The sequence below is a fragment of the Charadrius vociferus genome, unplaced genomic scaffold (assembly GCF_000708025.1).
Source record: "Charadrius vociferus isolate BGI_N301 unplaced genomic scaffold, ASM70802v2 scaffold858, whole genome shotgun sequence".
NCBI classification, from domain to species: Eukaryota; Metazoa; Chordata; class Aves; order Charadriiformes; family Charadriidae; genus Charadrius; species Charadrius vociferus.
In genome coordinates this window covers 2655726-2683276 of record NW_009649724.1, presented here as the reverse complement: position 1 = coordinate 2683276, position 27551 = coordinate 2655726, and the positions used below count along the sequence as shown (strand labels likewise).

Sequence of the window (27551 nt, the reverse complement as noted above, 5' to 3'; positions counted from 1 at the left end):
CTAATTTCAAGTGTCTTATCACAACGAAACTTTTGATGCGTCCCCCAACAGGCCCCGGTGGCCTCCACCCCTTCATTTGCACAGCTGATACCAGTAAGGTCTGGGACATGTCTTAGCACCCGTCATCAAACCAATACTTTTAAACATGACTTTTCAGAAGCTGCGGCTAAAATCCATCATAAAGAATCGATCCCGAGCACTTGGCAGTCTGCGCCAAAGCATGTAACTAATAGACTTTGATTCCAGCCTGATGTATTTATTTGGTAGGACTAATAGGATTTATCGAAGGAAAAATCTAATACCCAAATTCAATTCTGGAATTCAATCCACAGCCTCTGTAATCTGTTTCTCTTTCAGGTCACCCTACCTGAGGGTGCAGTTCAAGACACAGCTTTGGACTGGAGATATGCTCTGGCATCATTGGAATTAAATTTACAGTTTAAAAATCAAACCTCTTTCCCAGGAAGCTGTGACAAGCCAACAGACGGCATTTTCTAGGACAGCATCTGTTCTCTCCTGCAGAGTCTGAATAATTTAACCAGAACATGGAAGTTCCAGTGGAACCGAGGAGCCCACAATTAAGGAGAAAGAGGACGCACGATTGTTTCCTCTTCAAAATCGCTAAGCCTTCGGGTTTCCTCCTACCTCCTCTCCCCCTCTTCATGCAGACCTACTGGGAACTGCTCAGATCAACGCGAAGGAAGATTAATTCTGTCTCTTGGCCTCCTCAAACAGCGTTCAAATGGCAATGACTCTTCGGTCATTTCACGGAGACGCGAGAGAGGAGGAATTTGCGTTCGAGGTCACACTTCAAAGGAGGCAAATAGAAGAGGAATGCCATACGGGAGCAGAGACAGCTGTGAGCCTTACACGCAGTTAGTTTTACGTGTTCTGCAAGAGAAAGTCAAACCAAACAGTTGAGTTATTTCCCTTCGTAAAACAAAACCAGTAGAAGTGATACAGTGAACGCCAGTCAGCCAATTACTGCCCCGGGCTCTTTACATCCCCAAAGTATTTCAGATCCAGCCATCCACCACAGGAAGCGTCCGAGGAAACTGTCGCTATTTGAGGCTTGTCTTCTTCTATGCCCTCTTATCTATGAATTTGAACGCTTCCTGCAGCCCCCCCTTCTCCTGTCCAACCCTATTTCTAAGACACGTGGGCAATACAGACCCCGAGCGCGAAGCCGGCCCCGTCACCGTGCTACCCAAATGCGGCTCCCCACCACCTGAAGCAGTTCCTCCAGCTCTCTGGGAGCGCAGGTGGACGGCCGAGCGGCAGCAACAGCTCGCTTTGGCAGAGCGCTTTGGCTCTGCTCGCTCCAAGAAGCCGCGCCAGCGGCCGCCTTCATCCAGGGAGCGGTTCCGGCATGTTTACTGCCGCAGAACCATTCGTGATGTCTTCTACAGCCAGCCAGATGACAAAGAGCAGCTACCGCTCTAACTGACCTGCGCGCCGGCGTCTAAGGGCTGCAGCGTGAGGATGTTATGCTATTCAGGAGCCCCAGCCTTGGTTTTGTATCGCGCCTCCTCCTCTCCGCAAAGGTCGGCAGGATCTGCAAGTCCCACGTTCCTTCTCGCTGAAGCGAAGGTGGACAAAAAGGTGGGGAAAGGTCTCTGCAGGTTTGGCGAGGACACGGTGGGAGGAGAGAGAAACTCGCGCGAGGCCGTGAATAAAGAGAAGAAACTGTCTGGAAGTTAAAGTGTTTATTGATGTGTTTAAACTTTGTACATTCCCCACAGACCACACTAAGGAGTTTGCAGGTAAATCTGTGCATAGTGGGAAGAGACACGGAAGGGGGAAGAAAAAATAAAGTCACAGGAAAAATAGAAAAAATACACCACAGGTTACCAGAACCTCCAGATTTAAAAAAGCCGTGAGCATTAACACCAACTATACAAGCATTACAAAGACATGATGGTGAGTGGAACAATACCCCTGTTGTTCTTCTCGGGGCCTACGCATCCAATTTCCCTTAAAGCAGGCAGTATCCCTTTCCCAACTTACCCCTCTCTTAACCCCAGTTAAAGTGAACTCCACGTTCATCAGCTCCCAAGGTACTGATTATTGCGGTGAATTGTCAATTCCGGCCAAACACCCAAAGCCGTGCCTGTGGCCCAACATCACCGAAAGAGACGCAAAGGTTCAAAAACCTGCGCCTCTTAACTACTTACCACGTCGGTGAGGCAGGAGAGACGGGGAAAATTAGAAAGTAATAGCAAGAGGGGGCTGTTAATGCCAGGTGAGTTCTGAAGGAAACTGGTTCAGAACGGAGGATTTAAATTCAATACCGGGAACTTCCAACTCTAGAGCAGAACTGAATCTGGAAGGGGAATGTGCAGACCCCAGTATGCACAAACCATGTTCTAACATTCCACTAGAATAACTATAAACAGAGATGCTAGAAGCCTTTTAACTCCTTGCCTCCAGGGAGTCTTGATTCCTAGAGCCCAAACTGCTAAGCAGCAGGGTGCACATCACTGGCGGATGAGGATGGGGGGTTTTCTTTTTTTTTTTTTTTTTCTCTTTTCTTTTTCTTTTTTTTTTTCTTGTTATAAGGATTTTTGTTAGTTACCATTCCCAACTGCTTCCTTGCTTATGCTGTCATAGATGCTATCCCTAAATTAATCTCTTTGCAACTCCCAGTGAAGTTCACTTAAAAAAAAACAAAAAAAAAACCAAAAAAAAAAAAAGGAAAAAAGAATACTGCTTTATATATAAAAGCCAAAATGACTGAAGAGCCACAACTGTCTCCTTTTTACAAGGCGGGCTGGTACAAACGACCCTCAATATACAGGTGGTCTATCAGAAATAAAATCAACATTTTCCATTTTATATATATAGAGCTCGTATCAGACAACAGTACAACAGAACTGGTATTTTTCAGATTATTAAAAAAAAAAAGAAAACTACATCTCAGTCAAATATCTGCAATAGATCCATTTTTCCCATTTAAGGAGATTTATATATCATATTGTTATATTATCATTTCTTCACCCATTTAAAAGAATGGAAATTGCAACTCTACAGTAGTAATTATAGTCTTAATGATCCAGGAGTTCTGAATGTAAGATGAAGTCCTCTCAAAGCAACTGTTGGTCAGTAGTTGATCCAAAACGCTGGACCACTTTGGCCCTCCGCCCTGAGCCTTTCCCGGTCAGGGCTGTTGTATCTTCATCTCTTTTATATCTGCATCTGCTCCAGGTATTTGTAAGTGGGGTTCTCGTAGCCGTGGTTTTGCATCTTGCTCAGATGCCGCTCTTCTGGAGTAAGCATCGGGTCAACCTTTAGAAACACCAGACAGTTACTGGTCAAAGGAGGTACTTGCAAGCCTTACTGCATACAAACAAGAGCCGACAGACAAATGTGGGATAAATACCGTGGCAAGCAGCAAACAGGAAAAAAGGTAAGCCACAAAAAATAATGTGCTTAACAGTGTTCCCCATTGGGGTGCTAACGCCTCCTGCCTGCCCACGCCTCTTGGGAATGTTCTCCATAAATCAGAAGAATGGTTTAGGTTAGAAGGGACCTTGAAGACCCTCTCGTTTCACCCCCTGCCCTGGGCAGGGACACCTCCCCCCAGCCCAGGTTGCTCCAAGCCCCGTCCAACCTGGCCTTGACCACCTCCAGGGATGGGGCAGCCACAGCTTCTCGGGGCAACCTGCCCCAGGGGCTCACCACCCTCACAGAAAAGATTTTCTTCCTAATATCTCATCTAAATCTCCCCTCCTTCAGCTTAAAACCATTTCCCCTCGTCCCATCGCTCCCCTCCCTGACCAAGAGTCCCTCCCCAGCTCTCCTGGAGCCCCTTTAGGCATTGGAAGGGGCTCTAAAGTCTCCCTGGAGCCTTCTCTTCTCCAGGCTAAATCTCTAATAAGCTAACGTTACAAATTTGAGACCCGCTTCTCTCATTAAGGAGGTCGTTACCATTTCACACATGGGTTGGGCAAAGGGGAAAAGCAGCTTTCTGCAGACTCCATTAAGCTGTCATTAGAAATGAGCACGTCGGAGGCAGAAGGAAGAAGAAGGAGCCGCTTCTCAGCGCTCAGCCGATCGCACTGTCTTAATAGTTGTTACATTAGTTGGGAGGACAAATTACTATAGATTGACTGACTTACTCCCCTGCTAAAGATATCGCCTGAAAAGCTCATTTACTGCTAAATCCTATCCTGAGCCAGACAGGGAAGCCTAATTGAATTCCTTGTGACAAGCGAATACAGCTGTGAAGTGACAGGTCCCAGCATGGCACGCCGATGACTGATACCCGCATACTAATAAATAAGCAATGAAGATGTCAGCAGCTACAGAGTTAAGTCCCATCTAGCTAGGAGCGGAGCAGTTGATGGCTTGGCAGCTACTGCCATCTTCGCCCCCTACACACAACATGTGATTCAACGCTGACTATTTTCATCCTCGGTTATGGAGCAGGAGTTGTTTCTCACCTCCACAATTCCATGGCTGATGGTCCCATACTGCCTCTTCCTCAGCATCACCAAGCTGATGACTATAACGGTAGCTATGGCAACAGCAATCACCAACAGACCAATAAGGGCGCTGCTGCTGAAACTGAAGTCGTCGCGAAGGGAGTTGTCATTATCCTGGAGGGAAGAAAACAACGGAGCGGGTAGAGGAAGAGCGATGCGAGAGACGCGCTGCTAAATACAAACCTAAAAGGTGGCCCCCAATAAGGTCTTCAGCCTTCTGTGGTATCGAGACGTGACTGATTACACTAGACAGTGTAGATGTTTCCCCTCTAAACAGGTATTTCACCAAAAGGATAACGAACACAAAATTGTTTCCCCACTTCGGTATTCTGGAAGGCACTGACCCACACCGCTTTCCTATCCCACAAAGCTCTTTTGCAACTAAAGAGTCGGGTTAGCATCTATGCGCCTTTACCGTTTACATCTTTACGCAGAAATGCTGCACTGCATTATACTCTACGTGAGCTCCCAGAGCAGTGTCGAGGCACTGAACCCCTGGAATTCAGTAACACACAGGGACCGAAATCCAGCTTTAGGAATTTGCTGGTCGCTCGGCTAGACTCGGTAGCCACATACATACCGGCTCATCCACCAGCCCGCCGACACGCTCCGCGTTGAAAATCATTTCCTTCACATCGAGGGTTTCATCAATTACCTGAAAACAGTCACAAAAGCGTTTTATGAAAGGAGCCCTACCAAACAGGTGGGAGAAGGAATATGAAGGCAGACAAGAGACCTTTAATGAAAACTAGCAAAGGCTCAGAACCACCTACCATCCTTCCCGTGCTCTCAACAGCGTGGGATGTTCTCCGACTTCTAAGGCCACTTGAGTTAGTACCGCAACCATTTGGACGGTCAGACTACTTCAAACTAAAGACTCACTTTAAAAACTAGGCACCTGCCTCGGACACAGCATTGCTCTTGTGTCAGATCTAAGCAGTGGCTTTAAAAGAAAACTCTCAAAAGTTGTCTTTTGTTGGTGGTTTTTCTTTTTTTTAAACCCAGGGAACTGAGGCAACTCGTCTGCCACTCCGACCTAGTGAATCCTTCACTCTGTAGACAGAGCTAATACCTACGGGGTCGCTCACCTTCAGAAGGCGGCAAGGACTTTCCTGCCATGAAAAAGAGGTGGGAAAACAGATGGAACACACCAGCATTCCGCACACTCAGACAGCAAGCTACCTAGCTAAAATAAAGGCGTATCAAAGGGTCTCTGCCTGGGAAAGCAGTTAGTAAATCAGATGCTTCTCCAGCTCCGACTGCCAAAGATCTAGATCTCTCCTTCCCTCACCCTCCCACCCTTCTGATGCTAATCAGTATTAAGAGCCTACAATAGTCAGAAAACTGACTCCCCCACACCATATGGATAATGAATACATTGACATTCTGTAAGCAGGAAGGAGACATGGAAGTAAGCCACCGCTATTAATTAGCGTCCACGGCAGGCTTTGCTTTACAAAATAAAGGTGGAGGGCTCACCACATTTTCATCCACTTTGTTCTTGCTGTTAATCACTTTTTCTTCAGCGCCAATCAGCCCATCCAACTCGGTCATGCCAGAACCTGTACCAAAAGAGCAAGGCAGGGACCGTTAGCCAGCCCCCAGCGACGTTTCGGAAGGGTTACCTACTCTTTGTAGAGCTGCCACGGCTAGCGCGTTTAACCGCGTGGACCGCTGATTATTAATCTGTCTTCATGCTGTTGTGTCAGAAGGGGAGCTCATAAGCTATGCTACAGTGACAAGTGATTAGGGGGCTTCTGTTAATGAGGGGAAATGAGGTGGCGATGAGAGGAGCAGACAAGACTCACCAAACCCAGGCTGGAGTGTAAATCCAGAAATACCATACTGCTAAAGCGCTGCTGTTAGAGAGGGTCCAAGGCAACACGTAACACAAACTGTGAGCACGCGGTTCCTTTCTGCAAATGTCACCCCGGGTCACCACCGCCTCAGCGGGACCCCCGTGGCAGGAGTGCACACCTCCTCTCTGCGGAGAGCCAGCGCGCAGGGAACGCTTTCAACCGCACCGTCAGCATCGCCCATTCTTTTGAAACCAAGCGCATCAGCAAGTGCCTCGGGAATGAGAATTTCAAGGTCACCCAGCACGGCTCTGTACCGAGCTGCTGTCCCGTAGCTGGCACGAGCCCAGAAACAATAAATCCCAGGGCAAGGGAGGAGCAAAGAACTACACCAGCCTTTGTACCAGAACATCACTCACCCATTTCTAGGCTGAAACTAGCATAGGCTCAAGAGAAGAATATCAATTACCAGTAGGCGGCTGCTCTGCATAAACTGTTTTGATCTGAAGCGTTTTTTATAAATAGATCAGATCAATAACAGAAGAGCCTGCTGCAAGATACGCAGACCTAACAACATGGCAAGTTAGGAGCACGCCAGTTTTCCAGTATCAGGAGGGACAACGTAATGTCCTTCACAACACCTACGCCTCCCTGACACCAAAGCAGGAGGACAGAGAAGCCTCAAACCTCCAGCGGGGTCTCTCCAACGAGGAGCACGAGGCGGGGGAAATATTACTACAGCACTTAACACTTTGCCGGTGATTGCATACACCTCTCCACAAGCTGCTGAGCTTGCAGGTTGCCTAAGACATTATGTCAACTGCTGCTGAAATTGGCAGCATGTTCTTCGATGAGATGCAAGGAAAGGCTAGTTGGCTCCAAGGCAAGTTTTTACAGTGACAAGCTTTTACTGCCTGAAATTGCCAAGGAAACTAATGTTTCACTCCAGCTCCTCCCTAAAGAAGCATCTCGGGTTTTAGTGCATCCCCTTTTTCCTGTACGGTTCTTTGGAGACAGTAATCGGATTCCAAGCACGGCCAAGACTGCCAGTCTGACTTCTCACGGCTGTCGAAGCAGGTCACGTTATTGTGAAAGTCAATGATTGGGGTTTTCTGGAGAGACTAGCCACAAATAGTTGTCAGAGAACTCCTGTATCAGCTTTTGGCCTACGGCTGCTTTATTTAATTCTCAGGAGCCAACGTGGCATAGTGTCCAGGGCTGGGAGCTCAGCTGCTGCACCGAGCTTTGCTATTTGCCACAGAGTGCTGTACCAAATAACAGACCCAGTTCTACGTAGCTCAAAGGCACCGTTTAGATCATATACTGCCCAGGGAAAAACACCCACGCAGACGCACAACAAAAAATCCCCAACGCTCCCTATCAGCCCTCGTGAAATTAAAAGGGAAGGGAGACAAGGGGCAAATGCAGGATATAATCTCGTCCCCGAGTCATCAGAAATTCTTCCATTCGCCCAAATGGGGAGAACGAGCCTATATTGATCATCTTTAAGTCAACAAAGCAGGTGTCCAACAAAACCCCCTAAAAAATTAAAAATTAAAAAAATTTCAAACTACAGGCTGTCCCAATTCTTTCCAGAGCAGTCAGTACACTGAATTAGCTGTACGCTGTTCCACAAGAGGGATGAAGGTGACTTACATTTCTAGAGAAAGGCTGATAATGAGAATAGTTTCAAGCTACCTGGCTTTCACCGTGTTACAAAACTATTTGTGTTCATATTAAATGGTTATTAGCAAAATCCTTTGCTCTCCTTTGAGATCCTGCACAACATATTTGGCACCAAAGGCAGATCGAAGTGCGGGGTTTACACCCCACACAGAGCACGTGTACCACTGCGCCGCAAGAGCATTTTGGGAATTGGCCTTTCATTTCTCCTTCAGGAACTAGATCTGTGGCAGCAGATCAGCCAGGCCCGATCTCTACCCGAGACTGCGTTGCTAACAGAGGATTCCATTTAATGCCAATGTTTCTATGCCGCTGTTAAAGCCCAGGCAGACCCTTTTTAGCCAGGCACTGAGTTACTACAGAGTTAGTAAGAGCTAAAGGTGAAATGGATAATCACACAGGACTTTGCTAGCATGGAGAGATGCCATATGTGAAAAGGTGATGCCGAGGAGACCACAAACACAAAGAAGGAATCTCTTAATTTATCTGTCCCAGACCAGCTGCACTCTGTAATATCTACAAGGACATTTAGGTGGGAAACAGAGCCTATGTCTGCTGCAGCACTCTCATTCCTAATTTATCATCGGGCTGTAAAGACAGATTCCACAGCAGGCAGAAGAGCCTATACGCTATCTACCCTCAGCACTGCGAGGTTTATTTTGAGAAGTGTCAACCATGAGTACACACGGAGAGGTGCAACGTACCGCCCGGTCGCAGACAGACAGCTAGGCCCACGTTTCTTGAGAGCAAAGCAGCTACTCCGTGCACTCGGTGACGCCTTGCGAGCCCATCAGAGGGGAACGCGCACAATCAATTAGATGCTCAGACTAGCTCGTTTCTTTAACACTAGGCCTAAACAAGCTAAATCGAGTTACTGATCTAAATGAGAGCAGGGAAATGAAAATAAAGGCGAGTATGAAACTAAAATGAAGCTACCAAACACACTGAGAAGGTAGGAGAGTGATCGAAAGCACTGTGAGGGAGCAGCTTAGAACCAACCTTTTTTCATTGGATGGTACAAATCCGGCTGAGGATCTAGCAGGAGGGAAAACAAAAACAAAAATAGCAGAGAAAGGAGATTAAGAGAGAAAGGAAAAAGGCTTGCGCATGATTTCTGACTCAGACCTTGGGAAAAGCTTTTAGTCTACAGCTTTCTTTAAGCTCAGGACTCTGTACAAGCATTTTTAAAATAAATACACACGCACACACCAGCTGTCAACACCCGATGATACAAAAATACAGATAGATATTTTTACAAAAATAAAGAGAATTCCTGCAGCCCTTCAGCAGGTCACGGCACAAAGACTCAACATCACACGAGAGAGAGTTTTGGTTAAAGACTGAAAATCAATTCCAGAGTCAAGCCACACAGTAAAAATTTCACCCCCCCTGCAAAATGGAAAGAGATGAAACAATTTTGCAAAGAGAAGAATTGGAAAAATCAAGACAGCAGCAGCTCAGTGCAAATTACTACCGGCACTGCCTCTTTCCAACGGGCAGAGTCTGAGGGGTACTGCTGGGGCGACTGCTTCGCTCTTCAATCACCCAAAGGGATGGAGCTTTCTGTGCCACCGAGCTGAGCCTGCCGGCTAAGAAAAAACGCCTACATTTCGTAAAGCCAGTGAACCCAATTTTCAGTTCCACATACCTTCGCTTCCAGGCAAGGCTGGGAAGGTTTTCACCTGGAACGGACGGAATGGTTTGCCCTCCAGGGGAATTTCTTCGCTCTCCTCAGAGCTCACTCTGACATCCACCTGGGATTCAGAAATGGAGGATGTGAACTGATCCATGTCTGCACGTTGCTCCTGAAGCAGCTCATCTGAAAGGAATAAGAGGAAATATTACACAAACCGCATGAAGCCTGGCATGAACAGAAAGGGGCAGATGGTTCGAACCTAGCTGAGGCAGGGCTGCAGGGGAACACTGTTCGGGGCTGCCAGGTTATCTCATCTTGCATGCTCTGAAGTCTCATCTGGAATTCTCAGTAAAGGCGTTGGCTAGAAATACATACAAATAAGGGCCAAGAGGTTTGATGTGGCAAGAGCTTTTGGCAAGATGGGATTAAACTCCTATAAAGCGGGAAAGCATCTGCTTATTTTGATGAATCTTTTTCACCTCCCTTTGAGAGAGAGCTTTGCTACCATGAACGATGTTGACTTTTTTTTTTTCCAAACAGACACTGAAAGTTCTTAGGAACAAGCTATTTTGACTGGCTGGGTTGCAAAACCCAGTGACTATCTGCCCCGCGGTACCTAAGCCTAAGCGCTCGTTGAGGGCATCCCCTTAAAGGAGCTAGTAGTCTCTCTGGAGCCCACCTCATTTGATAGAACAGCTCGTAGTCTAGCACGGCGGCACGGGAGCTGGCACGCAGAGACACTCACCAATCTCATCCTGGATTTCTTCAGCCACATATGGCACTTTGTAGAGCAGAGACAAGCTTTGATTCATCCGCTCCTCAATCACATGGAGATGTGTCATCACCTGCAAATGTACAAGAGTGTGCTGGAGTAGGCAAAGACTGTCCATCACTTGACTGGTACCAGCACATCACTTAATTACTAAAATACCTACTACTGGTGGATCTGCCATGGCAGACAACAGAATGGGACATAGGTCCATCTAGTTCAGTTCTCTGACTGACGCTCGCTAACACATCATGCTTCACTGGAACCGGCCGTTTGTACACGGCTCTCCCAGTGTTCTGGGAACGGCTAGGGGTGAGAGAGAGGACTCAGCGGACTCCTGCTCTCACCAGCTCTCCACTGGAAACACTGAAGCACTGATATTTCCCATATGCCAGATACGGTCATAATTCATTTCCTGCAGCAGCTTCAAGCAAGTACTGTATTAAATGGATTATCATTCCTGACTACTAGAAAAGATACACGCGAAGGGAGCAGACAATATTATTTATCAGCTCTGGTTTCAGAACAAAGGTGCCTTTCAGAACAACAGTGGCATTACATTTGTCTTACACCCACTACACCCACCCACTGGCAACAGCGTTCTCCCTTCATTGGAGAAATCAATTCAAACTCTACACAACCTCAAATCGCTCTTCCCTGGCATATTAAATTCACTGGTGAAGTCAAGCCTGACCTGAAGAGGGTGCTGCATAATCAGGGATCATGCAGCCCAAGGAAAACATTTATATGGATGGCCAAATGTTGGAAAAGCTAAGGAGTTGAATGGACCTGTTTTACACTCTGACATGCACCTGACCTTTAAGAGCAAGGATGAAAGCAATTTAATTTTACATGTGGCAGCTTGTCAATCAAGGGAATCGATTGAAGAGCTTAAAGTGCATCTGAAAAGTAAAGCAAATGGAAATTGAACTGTACCACCCACATCCCTCGCATGTCGATTTGTTGACACTGCAGCCTTCAGAATGAATTAAGGACTGTTTAGGTTTTAGCTTAAGAATACAGTTCACACACTCCCTCTTGGGCTTTGGCAGCATCAGAACAAAGGGTCAGGGTGGACTGCGCTTGATATGCTAAGCTGTCTCTGCAAACGCTACCACATATTCTGCACCACAAGCCAAACATCAGCTTGTAAATACCACAACTGCTACCAGTCCGTCGGAGGACGCGCAGCTTATCACAGAATCACAGAATCAGTGGCAGACAACCCGAGAGACAAGAGCTGAAGGGGCACCGCTAGCACCCAGAAACATGAAACCCAGGGGACCGGGCACCTCCAAGCATGAGGTTCGCTCCTACAAAAATCACTGCAACGCTACTCTGCACCTCATCGGAGGTGACAGTAACAGACTCCAGTCCCTGTCTGACTCTTAAACCACGGTATTTCCCTCTACTAGTTATACAGCAAAGTAATAAAGCATTTTTTCCCCAGTAAAGTGGGACTGGCCAAACGTTGATTACATTCCTACAGCTGTGACTGGACAGTCAATTCTCTCTGCTTCTCTTGTGAAAAGAAAAAAACCCTTATGAACAGATCTTTCCGTGTTAACAGGCCATTCTTAATTTGATTCTTAGCCTTTCAGTACATCTTTTGCTGTTTTAAAAGTGTGTTGTAAAAACAAGTATCGGGACATAATTCAAAATATTTGTGGAGTATCTGCAACTACTCTTACAAAGTACAACGGCCAGGTTTGACGTGCACTTGAAGCAGTGTATTCGCATACACTAGCCAGCAGAAGGAAAATGACTTTCTGGCTGTTCAGGAGTAAAATATATTGCAGCAGCACAAAATAAATGCATCAAAAGAGACTTTCTAATGCAGCCAACAATGCCGATCAAGTGCTTGCCAAGGGTTATGTACTATGCTTTGGAAACAAGGCAATAACTCTGCAGCGGCACAAGAGAATTCCCACAAACCCAAAACACAGGCACTGTGAAGAACAAGCCTAATGACAGGAACACAGGGACATGAGGTCTTGAAGAAGTGAGGAAAGTAGTGTTCGAGGATGACCAAGTCCCAAGCAAATAATTTCACGGGTGTTTGACAAAAGGAAACAAAAATCATACCGAACTAGTTCGAAACCCCTAGGCTCTTCATTGTAACCAACAACAATTCGTTGCTAAAACCAAAGTTCCAGTTTTTAACACTGAGTCAAGAACCAAAGAAAATGGTACAGACAGCGTATCTGCTGACAGGCAATACACATACAGAATGGGAGATCTCTGCAGGAGCATGAGAAGTTGCTATAGCACCCAGCAAATTAGCGTGAGGACTTAACGCATGGCTTCTAGACTCTCCGACAACCAGGGCTGGGTAACAATGCCCTCCTTGACAGAAACATTCTTATACCTGAGATTTCATCTGTGCAGCCTTTTCTGGGTCAACTGCCAGGACGTGCTGGTAATGGCGGATGGTGTGCAGACGGTCCTTGTTCTCAGCACGAACATAGCGCTTCAGAGCTTGCAGGATGCGGTGGGGCTGCAGGATTTGAGAAGGTAAAGAGTTCAAATGCATTCAATTCAAATAAAATTCACAGCTGAAATAAGGCACTTCAGATGTGAGCCTGCTTTGTTACTGGACGGATCAATCACCTGCGCTAACCTCAGATATTTTCTTTCTAAATTAAGTCTGACTCAGAACACTATGCCTCATGAACACTAAACAAAGCCAAGGTTTTTTTAAGCAGGCAGAAAGGAGAGCGAGTCAATTAGGAGACCCGCTGCTAGGTGTTCAGCACAAACTGCCACGATGGAGGAAGCTTTCCTGGGAACCTATTCCCAGCTTCTGCCCCGGCAGGTCACAGCCAGTCTTCTCACCAAGCCGTTCCCACCTTCCACCCTACCCGGCGGCTACCCTGTTGTAGAAATCCGTCGCAAATAAACTCACCCGCGGCGGGTCAGCCTGCAGCGCAGCCAGGTAGTTCTCCAAAGCAATGCGACGGCGATCATTCAACATGGCTTCCACACGAGCCAGGTGAGTTTCCACAAGCTGCTGCTTCTCACTTGCTGCCTCTTTCTCCAGAGACTTAACCATTGCCTGGAAGTGCTGGAACAAAGAAAGGAGTCTGTGTGAAATGCGCTCTATGCGTCAGGGTCACCTACTGTCTCTCACATAACTCCTTAGAACAAATGGAGCCTGTCACACTGCATGTCCTAGGCATTTACGGTAGGAGAGAACAGCGCCGATAGATGTTGATGCAGTTTGATCTCTGCAAATTCAATAGTGACAATTTGCCTTCAAAACTTCCTTCACAATCCGTTTCAAAGGTCTGGAGAGGGCACGTGGCCTTACAGATAACGATCACGTTGAAACTGGGAGATCCAGACTGTCCTGAACAAATGACGCAGCACTAAATCTTTCCCTCAACCTGGAAACAGGATAGATCCCTTCAGCCTAGCACCATTAATCCCAATTTGCAAAAGTTTACACAGGTAAACTTAGGGGATTTTTCATCAGCGTGCCATCAGATCAGATCTCTAGATATTCTATTACAAAGGTCATAAACCACATCTCCAAACGAGCCAGGAAAGTCCACTAAGCATTGTTATGTTTCAACAGAGACGATGGAAAACTCTTTTGGACTTACAATGGCTTACGTTAAAAAACGTAGAGAGAAAACTGTGTTCCAGGATAAAATCCAAAGTGGGCTTAAAAGCTGGAGTCAGTCACATGGCGGTACATTGGTTTGAGGGACCTTCATACAGTCATCGCTGCCAGAAGAGCCTGCCCCTAACAATCCCATACTGAGACTATCCCTGATTAACTTCACAGTCTAACTGAACTCTCCTCATAAGGCAGGAGACTGGCATTCTGGCAGCAAACCAGCTTTATCTGCTGCCTAAGTGGTTTTCACTAAGTCTGCCCGAACAGGAAATGTGAGTCCAGAGAGTCAGGGCCAATCTGAACTGGGCTGTGAGGCCACTGGTTAGTGCAAAACGGGCCAAAGGTCTGAAGTTACAATTTGGCTCTGCTGTCGCTGCGCTCGAGGGGTGAGATAGCTTCCTACTATTGGGCTTAGGAAAGGACCTGGCACAGTATCGGATCATCTCCAGCTTTAAGAACAAAGCACGCAATTGAATCAGATCTCCTCTAAAAGGCAGCTGTTGACAGAACAGGAAAGCTGTTCTTCCATCTCGGTCGTCTTTTGGCTTTGAATATTACCATCTCTCATTTAGTTTACTGAGAAGACAAAGGCCAAGCACCAGTAACTTTCCTCTTTAGATCCTCCAACTCTTACCTGAATGAGAGTCTGCCTTTCTGCCTTGGGGAGATTTACGGCTTGGTGTTCTGCTTCCTCCCATTCCTTTTTCACCTGGACAAGAAAAGGACAGAACACATCAACAAGACACAAATACACATCTGATCTTTTCGAGCTAATTTGCCTTCACAGGCAGCTCTAATGTGCTTTCAGAACCTAGCCAGGCTGTCCAACAGAGCTGCTGTGGGGTTTAAACCTAGCACTTCAGCCCTCTGAGCAGCAAGTCAAGCGTCCCCACTGAATCCTCTCTCCCAATGCTCTGAAGAAATGAAAATCTAACTGCCACAGTGAATTCATACTGCAAGAAACACGAGGAAGGCTGGCGACCTGAAAGGAAGTCAGTTCCCCATCAATTTGTCCAGAAAAACACAGGCAGCAACTATGCAGGGCGGCACAAATGACTATAAAGCTCACCCGGTCCATGCGGTTGTGGTGCCTGACCTCCAGCTGCTCCTTCGCCTTCTGGAAGCGGGCATGCTCGTTGTCATCAGCTGGGGTTTCAAAGTAGACATCCACATCATCAGTTGGCACTGCAAAGAGAAGGTAAGACTAAGCGGAGGTTCGGAAAACGGCAATCCTGGATTGCAAAGGACAGGTAGGGAGAGGAATCTCCACGCCTGCATAATTAACAATCTGGCAGGCTGAGTCTACTGAACCGCCACCTACCAGGAGTCCATTTTGGTATTTTTAAGCTGCCAATTTACTGCACAACACCAGTTAGTTACATCATCCCAAAAACACAGTAATGCACTGCGGCAACCAGCACCTGTTCGGTTTTCTCATTAGTTCTGAGACGAGCATTATTCAGCTCCAGCAACAGAATGACTTGGATTGCAGAATAAAGAACTTGTTTTCTCTTCCCTTTCACATTGGCTTCGGATAGTTTAAATGACATTTTGTGCATTAGCTGTTCGCTGACAAGCTGGCTCCAGGCATCATTAATATGATTAGGGAGCTCGACAATAAATCTGCACAAAACACTACCCAATATTTTACACTTCAAACCTACCTTTCCATACCAGATGCACCATGCAGGACTAACAGGCAATGATATTAGACAAGACAGCAACAGAAGGAGGCTCAGTGTGACACATCAACTCGTCCAATAAAGTGGACGGTTTGTATCTTTTTCCCTACCAGATGCACCATGCAGGACTAACAGGCAATGATATTAGACAAGACAGCAACAGAAGGAGGCTCAGTGTGACACATCAACTCGTCCAATAAAGTGGACGGTTTGTATCTTTAAGACATTCAAATCCGACAAGGGGAGAAATAAAACTTCAGAACTGACAATTTCAAGCATCTGCAAAATCCACGACAGGGGCTCCATATACTGCAATTCAGCAAACACTGAACAAAGTGTCCGTGCTATAGTTTTAGAAACTACACACCCCAGAGCCCTTTCTGGAGGGATGTACGGCAAACACGATGCACTCCGTTGTTGCCCTTTAGCAGAGGGAGGGCAGAAAGGGAAAGTGATGGCAACCTTTGAACCATTTTAGTAACTTGAGTGGAAAAAAACCTCCAACGCATCATTGAAAGACGGCATGCCTCAGAAAAAAAAATGACCTTGCAGTTTAGCACGCACCTGAATCCACAAACCTTTACTCTAACTAGGGAAGGAGGAGAGCGAAGAAGGGGAAGGAATTGTTGTGTGCGAGGGACAACGTCAGATCAGCACGGTATTCTGGGCCTGCCCATGGCATTTCTGAACCAAGCTTGGACAAAGAGAACTCTTTCCAGTCCCAAATCCCTCTGTAACAGGACAAACTTTTGTACAAAAAGCTCCTGACATCCGCATCTTTTATTTCACCACTTCAGTTAGATCAGCCCAATCTAAAGCACTTGCATGAAGCCCATTTTGTAAATAGGATTATGGCTGTATAGTCAGACTGCCAAGCCCCAGATAACACAAAAAGCCTTTCAAAAGGCTTTAATGGTAGCTGAAGTGGAAGTGCTGGAGTTCAACAATAAGATTAATAAGGAGGTTAAAATGTTTTTGGTAGTTTTATCATCTGACATAAAAGCCAGTTGAAATTGGTGCCAAAAACCTCAAGCTCTCAAAAATGCAGGGATTGAGTCATGATTCATATTTCAAACCGAGCCGAAAGTGGGAATCTGAATTCTGCAATACTTCTCTGATAGTCTCCCAAAATACAATACCAAGAAAATGCCTGCTACCAGGAGAACGGCAAGTAGCAGCCTGCTCTTCAGGACAGACTGGTCAAACATATGCACGGTAATACGACTGGGAAAAGCAGGTGCTTCCTTCCATATATTTGGAAAAAAAAGCCAGTTACGCAAACAGGCAAGCTATGTGGTTTTCACGAGAGGTCAGACACAGCCCCTGGTCCCTGCTATAGATCAGGAAGATGACAACTAAGAACTTAGCAAGAGCCGCAAGCCAACGCTGAGCACAGACAGCATATGTCGAGAGCCACTTTCCCCAGGAAAGTTCACCCTAAAGACCTAGAGAAGCGGAGACAAGAGGAAACTGCTGCAAAAGGACAGACAGAACTGCTGCAGACACCAGAACCAAAAGGATGAGCTACACACGTATCCTCTCTTGACCTGGGCAAGGAGGAGGAGACACCAAACGCCAGACAGACAGAGGCTAGCTGCAAAAGGGCCAGTGGGAGGCAGGACTTACTCATCTTTTTACACACAGCCATACAATACTCCTCTGACTCAAAATTGTTCCTGTTGCCTCCGCAGCCTCCATATATAAAGCGAATGCATTTTCTCTTGTTAGGGTCGAAGTACCAACGAGGCATCACAGCCCGGCAGGGCCCTGTCATCGCCTCCTGGGAGCAGACAGCTGTGTGGAGACGGGTTAGAACATGAGCTAGTGAGGAGCACAGGCCTTGCCGAGAGACTTACACAAAGCAGTGGTGGCTCTAGTTCACGCCTTCTTCTGGGGCACTCGCGCTGGTCTCAGCATCGCTACTTCACTGACCAAAGGGCTTTTGTCAGTTTGGGGGGGGGGTGGGGTTGTTTAACGTTGCATTCATCACAGGGCTTGCCAGCGCTATTCAGGGAGGTGCCTAGACGTGGTGCTTTGGAGCAAATGCACAGCAGTAGGCAACCCGAGCAGTTCTCTCAACACAGAGCTCTCATCTGCAAAAGCCATTTCTCCTCAGCTAGAGGCTGAAACAGCAAGGATCTATTTTGCTGATGCCACAGCGTTATGCCTTGGGTGTCCCAGTGGTGGAGCCTCCACTGTATAAAACCAACATGATGGAAAGAAAAGCCATTAGGGCTGCTTAAAGCATTCAAAGATGTCCTGTTCCGCTGCACTCTGCCTGGGTAGACACTTCTCATCTTAAAGGTGAGGTAGTAAGAGCAAGCGAAAAGGCAGGCTAAGCAAAATGAACATGATTGCCATGGCGTTCTCAGCCGCTAGGTTTTTAAGTTTCGAAACATCGATACACTAAATATTAAAACTCCAGCTAGCCAGGGCATGTGGACTGCTACACAATAAGCGGGCAATGTAAGCAGTGGGGTTATTTTGAGGCAAGAAAACAGATACTGCGTGTAAGTTAGCAACTGCTTGCGATACTTCAGGGAAAAGACTGCGTCCCCCCCCAAACAGACACCCCAATCACATTGTTTCCGTTCTGTTTCAACACCTGCAGATCTGTAACAGTCCTGCACATATATGAGCTAAGCCTTGTTTCAGCAAGTAAAATTATCTGCAGCATGCTGGCATTTTACCAAAAAGATGCAAGAACTGCTGGCAATGATTCAGTGATCTGTAGCTAATTGAATTTCATTCCCTCTCCCCTCCTCGTTCCTCTGCAGACACTTCCACACATAAAGCGTAGGACATCGCATAACGCTGAGGCACCACACAACCAGCAGATGCCCTCTGCAATGGCACCTACCACTTAACAAAACCTACCGCGAGTGTAGTATGTATTACTACTGCAGTAAGTGTATATTACTCACATAATAAAAGTGGGCCAATTTTGCTGGCTGACCTTCTTTCACGAAAGAGAAAGGTTTATGCAAAGGCTACTAAGGCAGCACCAAGTATCTTCCTCACTCTTAAACGGCCAGATGGCACCTTTATGCCACCTCTGCAGAATACGGCCCACCACTTTCAGCTTCCTTTTCCTAAGCTGGTAAAAAAATACCAAATCCAAGATAATCACCCCAAACAACGATTTTAAATTCTTAGCGTACCCCAAATGCCTCTCAGGTTTTTCAAAATTAGCCTGTGCAGATACGGTTTTCTGACTCGACACTGCACCTTCGTGGAGGTGCTCATTCACCGTGCCAAACGCTGGGCTTCCCGCCAGCAGAACTGCTGTTTATCTGGAAACATATGGCCCATGCTCTAGAGAGTTAATTTCAACACTTGAAACATAAGCATCATCAGCTTTCCTCTGTTTGCTAACTTATCTGGCAAATAAGACTTCCAAGTGGCATTTATTGACTTGATCAAAAACCCATCACCAACTGACAGCCAACAAGAACGCTCTCAGCGAAGCAAGCGGCCTGTAGGCTAGAATGTGTCTTACATTTCATATCGCTGCTGACTTCTTTTTCGGAAACAGCCTTGTCGCTGCTAGGCTCTGTGGGGGTCTCTTCATTGTAATCGTCAACTTTGTAGCTATCGTAATAGTAATCGCGATCTTCTACCACATCCTCCTCCTCTTCGCCTTCATCTTCTTCGTCCTCGTCTTCCTCCACAGCTGTTCCTGTGAAGTCTTCTACACCTGCCTCTGTAGGGAACTCACTGAAGGGATACAGTTCAGTTAGGGGGTAAAGTTAAGGTTAATCACTTAGCAGCCAACCTTTGATGTACCACAATAAGGATTCTCCTTTCATCTGTTCTAAAAACACAAGAGATGGGGAAAAAATAAATGTACCAACTATCGATCACCCCATCAAGGGCAGCGACGGGACTTCCCTCATTACAGACACACTTGCTATTGCAGACAGAGCTTCTCCATGCCTCTAGCTTCACGGGGTTTCCTTGCATTTTCTCATCAGCTTCTTTTCAGTAAGTGAAAATTTACCGTATTTGGGGGAGGTACCCCAAGAGCTATCAGACAGTCCTTTTGACTGTCTAAGGAGGAAGGGGAGGGGGGGAGGCTTTATAGCTCCTCCAGTAACAGCAGCACTGCAAAGCCCTTTGTCCTTCTGCAAGGCTTTTTCAGGCTCAGGACACTCCTTTGGGAAATCAGAACAGGACAGAAACTCTCCTCTCGATCCTCGCCACAAGGGAGTCACTGTGCGACATATTCACATACAGCAACTAAACATACAGAGCTGTTAATGCCTATGCCAGCAAGAACCCTACCTTTTATAAAGGTCGTACTCTTCATCCTCGTCTTCATCCTCTTCCTCTTTGGACAGAGCCTCATCCACAACCTTCGTCTGAGGACAACACACATATTCTGTTCCATGGAACTGGTCTACTCCACAGGGCAGCAGCATGCCGTAACTGTGCAGGATCATCCCTTCTGTCAGACAGGCCTGAAAGAGGAGCCCGTTCGTGTCAGTCTAGCATCATGCTTCTGCTTTGGATATATCATAGATCCCGAGAATGCTACCAGCGGGCTAAATTTGACGGCAAAAAGACAACAGCAACGTACGACGTAAATCTGAACAGCAAAGGAAAATGGATTTGAAAATTGTACCTTACGCAAAATCCCCAGAAAAGTCCCCGATTCAGAGCCATGCAGTGCTTCCTGGTGTTAACATATCAGGCACCCCCCAGCCACTAACAACCGCTTATTTGTCAGCCTGGCTACGTTCAGGAAAAATAACTAACCGTTTCGTGCCAACTTGAGGGAGAGAGCACTTGAAAGAAACAGAACTGTTGTTTGCTTTTCTGGGCTGGCCATTTCATTAAACTTTATCTACTAAACTTTACATTGGAGTAAGTGAATAATCGCTCAAATGGACTTTGTGTCAAGATTATTTTAACATACTGCAGATGAAAATCAATCAGATAATTCAAGAAAAAGCCAAGCGCAAACTGTGATTAGACATTATGTCTATATACTTCTCTTAAGTTCAGAAAATACATGGCTTTGTGGTGCCCTGGAACAGAATGAAGTAAGAAAGACTTTATTATGTACACGAGAACCCTTTTGTGCTTTGCTTTGTTACAGCACGGATGTAAAACAGGCCAAATATTTCTGGAAAAGTTCTCCAACTATGCTGAAAGCAAATGATTTTTAAATTTGCTAGACATTAACAACTTTATCCTCAATTAAAATGTGATTCCTCTAGCACAGCTTTATTTAGATGGGGTTTTGCTCTCGGGATTTGAAATAAATAGGAAGTTTAACTGGTGTGTCCTTAACCTCATCTTTACTAGCACAACCACAACTAATCATCGAGTTGCTGTTTCTACCAAATGGAAAACATGTACATTTAGTCATGATTTTGTTTTTATTACCCCCAGTTCAAACGGGTGTGCAGAGAATTTGCAACATTTTAGCTAGTCAGATAAAAAATACAAACACAAAAAAACCCACGGGCTAGATTTATTCTGAGAAGATAATCCATCTCTTATGTAAAACCTCCACTAATCAGTCACGACGAAACTCAGACTGTCCCCAAGCAAGCACTCCCAACCAAATCCCCAGCAGCAGCAGGTACAGCAATGCAAAAGGTGCAAGAAAAATAGGAAACATCCTATGATCGCTGTAGCTCTCTGCCCTGGAAAGAAGGGTGCGCCATAGGTTAAAGCAGCATCCTGCAGACCTGATTTCAATTCCAAGCTCCATCCTAGAGGATGATCTTGAGCAAGCTACTCAGGACAGGTTTTCAGGAGTGAAAAATAACTCAGCTAGCTACGCAGGTTTTTTAAGTCACTTGAGCACTTCTAATTTTTTTTTCCACTGCTCTCTGCCTCAGTCCACAAACTGCAACATGGGAGTAACAGATCCCAGCGATGAATGCTGTTATGCTCCAATACTACAAGCAGCCAAGCGGAGAGATTCAGAATTCCTGCCACGGCAGCTCAATTACCTCTTTTGCCACAGTGTGCCAGTGCTGATGGCTTTCACACACATCCATCCGCTCCTTGTGGAAGAATCGGCACTTCTCTGGAACTAGCAGGACATCACTGACAAACTCACCCACTGAAAAACAAGAAACATCCATGGTTCATACGTGTCCATCTTCCAACAGAAAACAAAGCCAGCATCAACTCCCCCAAAGTACATCTTGTTGCAAGCGCCTTAAAGGTTTGGTATATTCTTAACAGGGACAGGTCTGATCAGCAGTCACCTCTGCAAATACACAGAAAAACAGAGCCTCAGATTTTCCCAGGTAAAAACAGGAGCAGGGGCTAAAACATTATGTGAACCCTGAGGCTGAACTGAAGGCAAACTTTACACTGCAAGTTAATGAATACTCGTTCATGGAACAGACAGGATTGACTGAAGAGATTGCACACAAATCTTTGAAAAGATTGCATCTGCATATGGAAGTTTTCAAACCACTTCACTGCCAATTTCTAAACGTGCTGCATTGTACTGAAGCTAGTTCATGCTGTCTGGTGCTGTAACAGCCTGGAAATTTTTACGTGCCGTGAGTGTTATCTATGTTTTCAGTATCTGAGTAAGTCTTGTTTGTTTTTGTTTTTTTTTTTTTTTTTTTTTTAAACAGTTTCCAGATAGTTTAATTCAGGATCAACTGCAGCACATTCCCTGACTGGGACAATCCTAACCAAAACACAGAGGGCTGGAACAAGAAAAACTATACAGCCCAAAACACAGATTAGAACCAGAGTCAGCAAACACACCGCATTCCAGCATTTATATAACCACAACCTCAGCAGCATGATGAAGTTTTGGCACAATCTTAAAACCAGACTTTTGCTTTTGAGGAAGCCAGGGGGTAGAGAGAGAGGCTCAGTCTGCTCTACAGACTCCGGATTAGTTGGACTTAAAACGCTATTTAGCCTAAATTTCCACCACAACGCAGTTTGGTACCAGCACCTGTCAAATAACTATCAGAACTACATGAGCATTAATTGCTGTTCTTCACCCAGAAGTCCTAACAAACATTGCCACTGGAATCCAAAACGTGGAATTTTCTCAAAGTTGAGATTTTTCTTTCTTTCCTGCAGATTTCAATGCTGCATCTACTAATTTTAAAATACGGAGATATCTAGCTACTCTGAGACGACCAAGATCTTCAGTTCAAGTGTTTCAAAGCACCGTACCTTGCACACCTGACTGGCAGCTTTAGGAATCCTTAGTTAAAATTGGAGGAAAAGTCTTTGAGCCAAATGCCTTTTCTTATGGAGTCTCCAGGGAGCAGAATTATTTGTCCAAACAATCTTCAACATTACAATTTCAAAATAAATTCAAATATTATTCACGACCAATTTTTTTGCAGCCCCTTAGTACTGACGCTAAAGGCTCACAGACACTTCTCCTATGCACCGCACACAAGCCAAGTACAGTTCAGGGACAGATTACTGGATGACAATTGCAAGATAACAAAATCAACTAGCATTCATCATCCTTTTAAAATTAGTTAAATTTTGAACTAATAGACACAACAGAGAAATGGTATTTTCCCCATTTTCCTCACTCAAAACAGGCTAGTTACAACTTTGAGGTAAGAATCCTTCCTCCTCACTCTCACGAAAGGTTCGTTAAAACGTTTCCGATAAGAAAGCTAAAATTGACCAAACTTTAAAAACAAGAGGCTGTGGTTCTGGAGACTGAAGGCAGAAGACTCAAACTGATCAAATACAATAATCAGGTGCAGAAACCAGCCATTAAACAGCTGTTTTGAAAACACTGAATCCTAGCACCTTTGCGTAAGACACATGGAAATTTTTCTCAGTTCACCTAGGAACTGGAAAACTCTTACGCACTGTGCGTTACTGGACACCTTCCTCATTCACGGCCAGGGCTATCAAAAAAGAAAAATCCTCTCCCTTTTCAGATCAGAGCCGGCACGAGAGGTGTTTCCACGCCACCTAACAGCCTAGCCAGAACTGTCAACAGGTTGTCTTTTCACACCTCACCAGGCTCAGCCCTGCTCCCATCAACCTATTGTTACCTTTATTTTACAGCTCAGTGAGAGTGCTAATAGGCTCTCCTCTTCTCCCCTCTTCACCTTTGAAATACAAAGGAGCTTTCATTGGTGGGGGGGAGGCAGGAGAAGGTTAAACATGGTATGATAGCAAGATCCTACCTCAAGAACCCCGTGCTTTCATGTAGCAAGGAAGACACAAGCGGGAATGGGAACAAAAAAACCCATAGTTTGACTATAATCAAAAAGTCACACACCCCCCAGAAAAACACATCATCTACTTACAACAAGCAGTTTGTGTACCGCTAAAGACAATGAAAAGGTATTTTATACCCCTATGGACTACTGACTCGCAACCCAGATCTGAAAACCAAAGCTGCCTTGCAGGCTGGGCTGAACAAGTGAAAAATACTGTGAAAGACACTAATTAAAAACTTTAACAGATAGTTTAATGCTTATCAATTTTCAGGGCAGCGTCACCCAAATCAGCTTGGTTTTCAGCTGGAGAACAGGCTTGGGGGAGGATTATTTCTAAGAGACAACTCCTTATAAATCCAGAGATCTTGCTTTCATCTTTATTTCCATTAGTTCTCAGTAAAATCAGCTGAGTTTGGTTGCTTCTCAAACCTGAATTTCCACATCTTTGAAGAGATGCATCTTTATCCCGGGATGTATCCACACCAAATTTCATTTCTTGTGAAGTGCTTTATGATCATCTAGTAGAGGGTATTACATAGAGGGGTGCTGTAGGTGACCCTGCTCTGGCAGGGGGGTTGGACTAGATGATCTCCAGAGGTCCCTTCCAACCCTAATGATTCTGTGATTCTGTGATTCTGGGAACAGTACCCATACATTTCTGCAGATTTGCTTGCGTCCTCCTATGTCAAACCACTCTCAGACCTGAGGTACGGATACAAATTACGAAAACTGGTTGCCACTGAAAGCTCCCAGCAATCAGACTCTCCAAGATCGCACAAGCCTTCTTGCAAAACAAGTCTGTCACAGTGGATAACTGAAGAGATTCAGCCGGCTGAGACTAAGCTTACTACTAAGAACACATGCAGTGCAGCACAGTGTCAGGCGCAACCTACAGGTCAAAAGCCGCAAGGTAAACAAGCTAAACACCTTGCCCGATTCAAGTGGGTGGATAGATTCTGGAAAGCACCATGAAATCCATCACGGTTTATCTCATATTCTTTCACAGTTCAAAGTGGGGACATGGGATACAGCTGCAAGAAGCAGGGCCTCTTTGAAACAGCAAAGTTTAAATATAGTCATTGAAATAGAATAGAGATCTCTTGCCAAGACCAAAGCAGGAAGCCTGAACGCACTGAGCATTTAAGTCTCCAAGGCAACAAAATATTAAAGCTCCACAAAAATAGGATCAGAGTATTAAATCCCAATGTCTTTGTGATACTCAAATACAATAGCCTTCAGGTTTTTATGGCAGTTGCAGAGAGAATGGGAATTTCTTTTTCACGCCAGGCACCATTATTCCACCACAGCTGTTATCAAGCTGTCGATCTGTTCGAGAAAGAGTTCCATCTTGTGGAAATAAAAACGTTTAAGTGGAAGCTGGATGTGGAAATGGCAACCTGATATGAGAGAAGCCTCAAACTCAGGCGTCGTCTCTCTAAGCGGCCAGAAGGCAATTCTTTGTTCCTCCCACAAGAATGCACAAACAAATCATAGCATGCACTCACCCAGGCACTTGTAGGGCACGACAATATGAGTGTGGTCCTTGCACTGTTTCTTCCCTCTCTTGCACCAGCTGTCGATGCTGACAGGCTGATTGGCTTCCACAACATTTGTAATCTGAAGGTCTGGATACATCTGTTCAACAAGAAGCAGAGATAGGTTTCTCTCCAGAAAGAACAAAGGATGTGCAAAGTGGCTCCTAACCAGAAGTAGCAAGGCTGATTCTCTACACAAAAACGCGTTCAAATTTGCACAGGCACACACATTCTCTTCTGGATCAAGCTTACAACAGCTGAAGGCATAAAAAAGGCTCCGGCTGTTTGTCAAACAGGCCTTGAGAAATGGAATGCGTCACCACTTCTTTGTGGCAGGGGAAAGCCAGGCCAGGGCCAAGAGCCTTCATCGGCACTGAGTTGAGGTGTTTGGCTTTGCACGGTAGCAGAGGAGAAGTATTTATCTGTTCCGCTCCGTCTGGTGCAGCACGATACCCTCTGGAAGAGGGCAATCACCGACAAATAAGGTTTAGTAACATCTTCAGACGCTCTCGTCCCTTGTCAAGCTAATATGCACCTACCTCCTCAGGTTTCCTTATGCCTGCTCCTTTTATGATGTAGTAATATGACCCCTATGTCCCGCTCGAGTTCTCAAGTCCAGACACTGACTTATATTTAGGCTTCTGCTACGTGAACCAAATGTAGCCCCAGTTATATCAGCCTTGTAAAACAGTTTTTAATGTTTTCCAGTCCAGACATGGTGTGCTCTATCACTTTGCCATTTCGGAAAAAAACCACATTCCTTGTGCTATTTTACGTGCCTGTCACCTCAGAGGAGCAATTAAAGACACTTATCAAGGCCAATACGCTACAGCGTATCTGGAGCACACAAAGATTGTATTTTTTACAGTGAAGCATGAGAAACCTAAAAATACCGTCAACATTTTGATGAAAATATTTTTCTAATATTCTGGCTGGCCTGAACACGTCCCCAAGAACAACGCAGCCACATTCTAACTAGAATAGGTGTCAGCTTCCTTTTGCACAGACATGGAGCTGGTGAACTGGCTCAGAGGTAAAACATCTGAAGAAACTCCTGCAAAGACAGACACAGATACCTCTCTGACTTACGGACCAAGGATCTTCTGTGGCAGTGTAAGCTGATCTAAACAGAGGTAGCTCCTAAATCCCACGGCAGCATCCTCCCTGCTCCTTCCGGGCAGTAACATAGCTAGACAGTTCAGGGAACTGAGCTACTCAAACGCAAGTTAGCCTCCTGCAGGGTTAATCTGCTACCGACCTGCTAAATTGAAATCCAATTCCTTAGCAGCTGTGAAGATCCAGGATCACACAGAAAAACTCACCTCCTGGCAGTACTGCAGAATCTCTTCCTTTCTTCCAAAGCAGCTCTTGGTCCCAGAAGTGTCAGGTTCCCACTTCCCGGTCTGGATATTCACATGCATATTTAGCTTCCCACAGAACATGGCAATTTGAGGCTCTGCCACCGCAAACCCTGTCCCAGCATTGGCTGCGAGTGCCTGTGAAGACAAACAAAAACAAGCCATGTTGATTGTATTATCTGATCGAAAGAAGAACAACTCAAAGAACCAGAAACCCTCTGGCATCTTATCAGAGACCTCCTGCTTAATTCAGAATATGGGTGGAGTCTCGCAAACTATTTTGTAACAATATTCCTTAAAGCTGGTGAGCCCGCACCAAGTTTTCACCGCCAAGGTGCTTGTTTTTCCAAACTGTGTTTTTATTATTGTAAAAACAGCTTACCAAACCCAAGAGTAATTCACACTTAAACGTTGCTCTCACAAAGGCTAAACCAGATGTCCGAAACTTAAACTGGCATTTGAAGATTAATAACTAATACTAATAACTTTTGGCAGAAATACCTCTATGAGGTATTTCACACAAAGCAAGTATTGCTACTACTAATAAAATTACTGCTTCCCACTGCAAGAGTCCTGCTTAGAGTTGGAAGCCACGTGTTTCTCCCAAAACCTTAAAATATTTGGGAATGGAACACCCGAACTTCTTGCCCAAACACACAAGTAAAGATGACTTCTGCTGAATGAGAAAAACAAAGCTGTTGCTACCAACTCCTCAAAGCCTGTTGTCTCTCATTCAGTGCACTCCTATGGGTATTTGTACTGCCTGATTCCTGATGTGTATTCTGTGCACTTCTCAC

At 45.5% G+C, this 27551-nt stretch overlaps 1 protein-coding gene across 2 annotated transcripts; it reads right to left on the bottom strand.

Moving 5' to 3' along the window:
- Window positions 1-1691: 1691 nt before the first annotated feature.
- APLP2 (amyloid beta (A4) precursor-like protein 2) lies at window positions 1692-26888 on the bottom strand. Of its 2 annotated transcripts, XM_009890801.1 has the most exons (17): window positions 26719-26888; window positions 25367-25496; window positions 21639-21751; window positions 19957-20132; window positions 19172-19389; window positions 17299-17466; window positions 15060-15175; window positions 14625-14699; window positions 13274-13432; window positions 12737-12865; window positions 10345-10444; window positions 9612-9782; window positions 8963-8998; window positions 5964-6046; window positions 5065-5139; window positions 4443-4598; window positions 1692-3285 (listed from the first exon to the last, which is right to left on the bottom strand). In XM_009890801.1, the coding sequence occupies exons 1-17, from the start codon at window positions 26836-26838 to the stop codon at window positions 3184-3186; spliced, it is 2127 nt and encodes a 708-aa protein (XP_009889103.1). In that variant the 5' UTR covers window positions 26839-26888; the 3' UTR covers window positions 1692-3183. The 2 variants fall into 2 exon arrangements, with proteins under 2 accessions (XP_009889103.1, XP_009889104.1); XM_009890802.1 differs by lacking the exons at window positions 8963-8998; window positions 17299-17466.
- Window positions 26889-27551: the final 663 nt, after the last annotated feature.

Bases quoted from the DNA above. Each gene is read 5' to 3' on its own strand.
- APLP2 (XM_009890801.1), bottom strand. From the start codon at position 26,838: ATGTTCTGTGGGAAGCTAAATATGCATGTGAATATCCAGACCGGGAAG. The intron at 14,700-15,059 runs GTGAGCTTTATA...TTTCTTGTCCAG, and splicing joins ACCACAACCGCATGGACCGG to GTGAAAAAGGAATGGGAGGA. The intron at 6,047-8,962 runs GTTGGTTCTAAG...CTTTTGGTACAG, and splicing joins GTACCATCCAATGAAAAAAG to GTTCTGGCATGACCGAGTTG.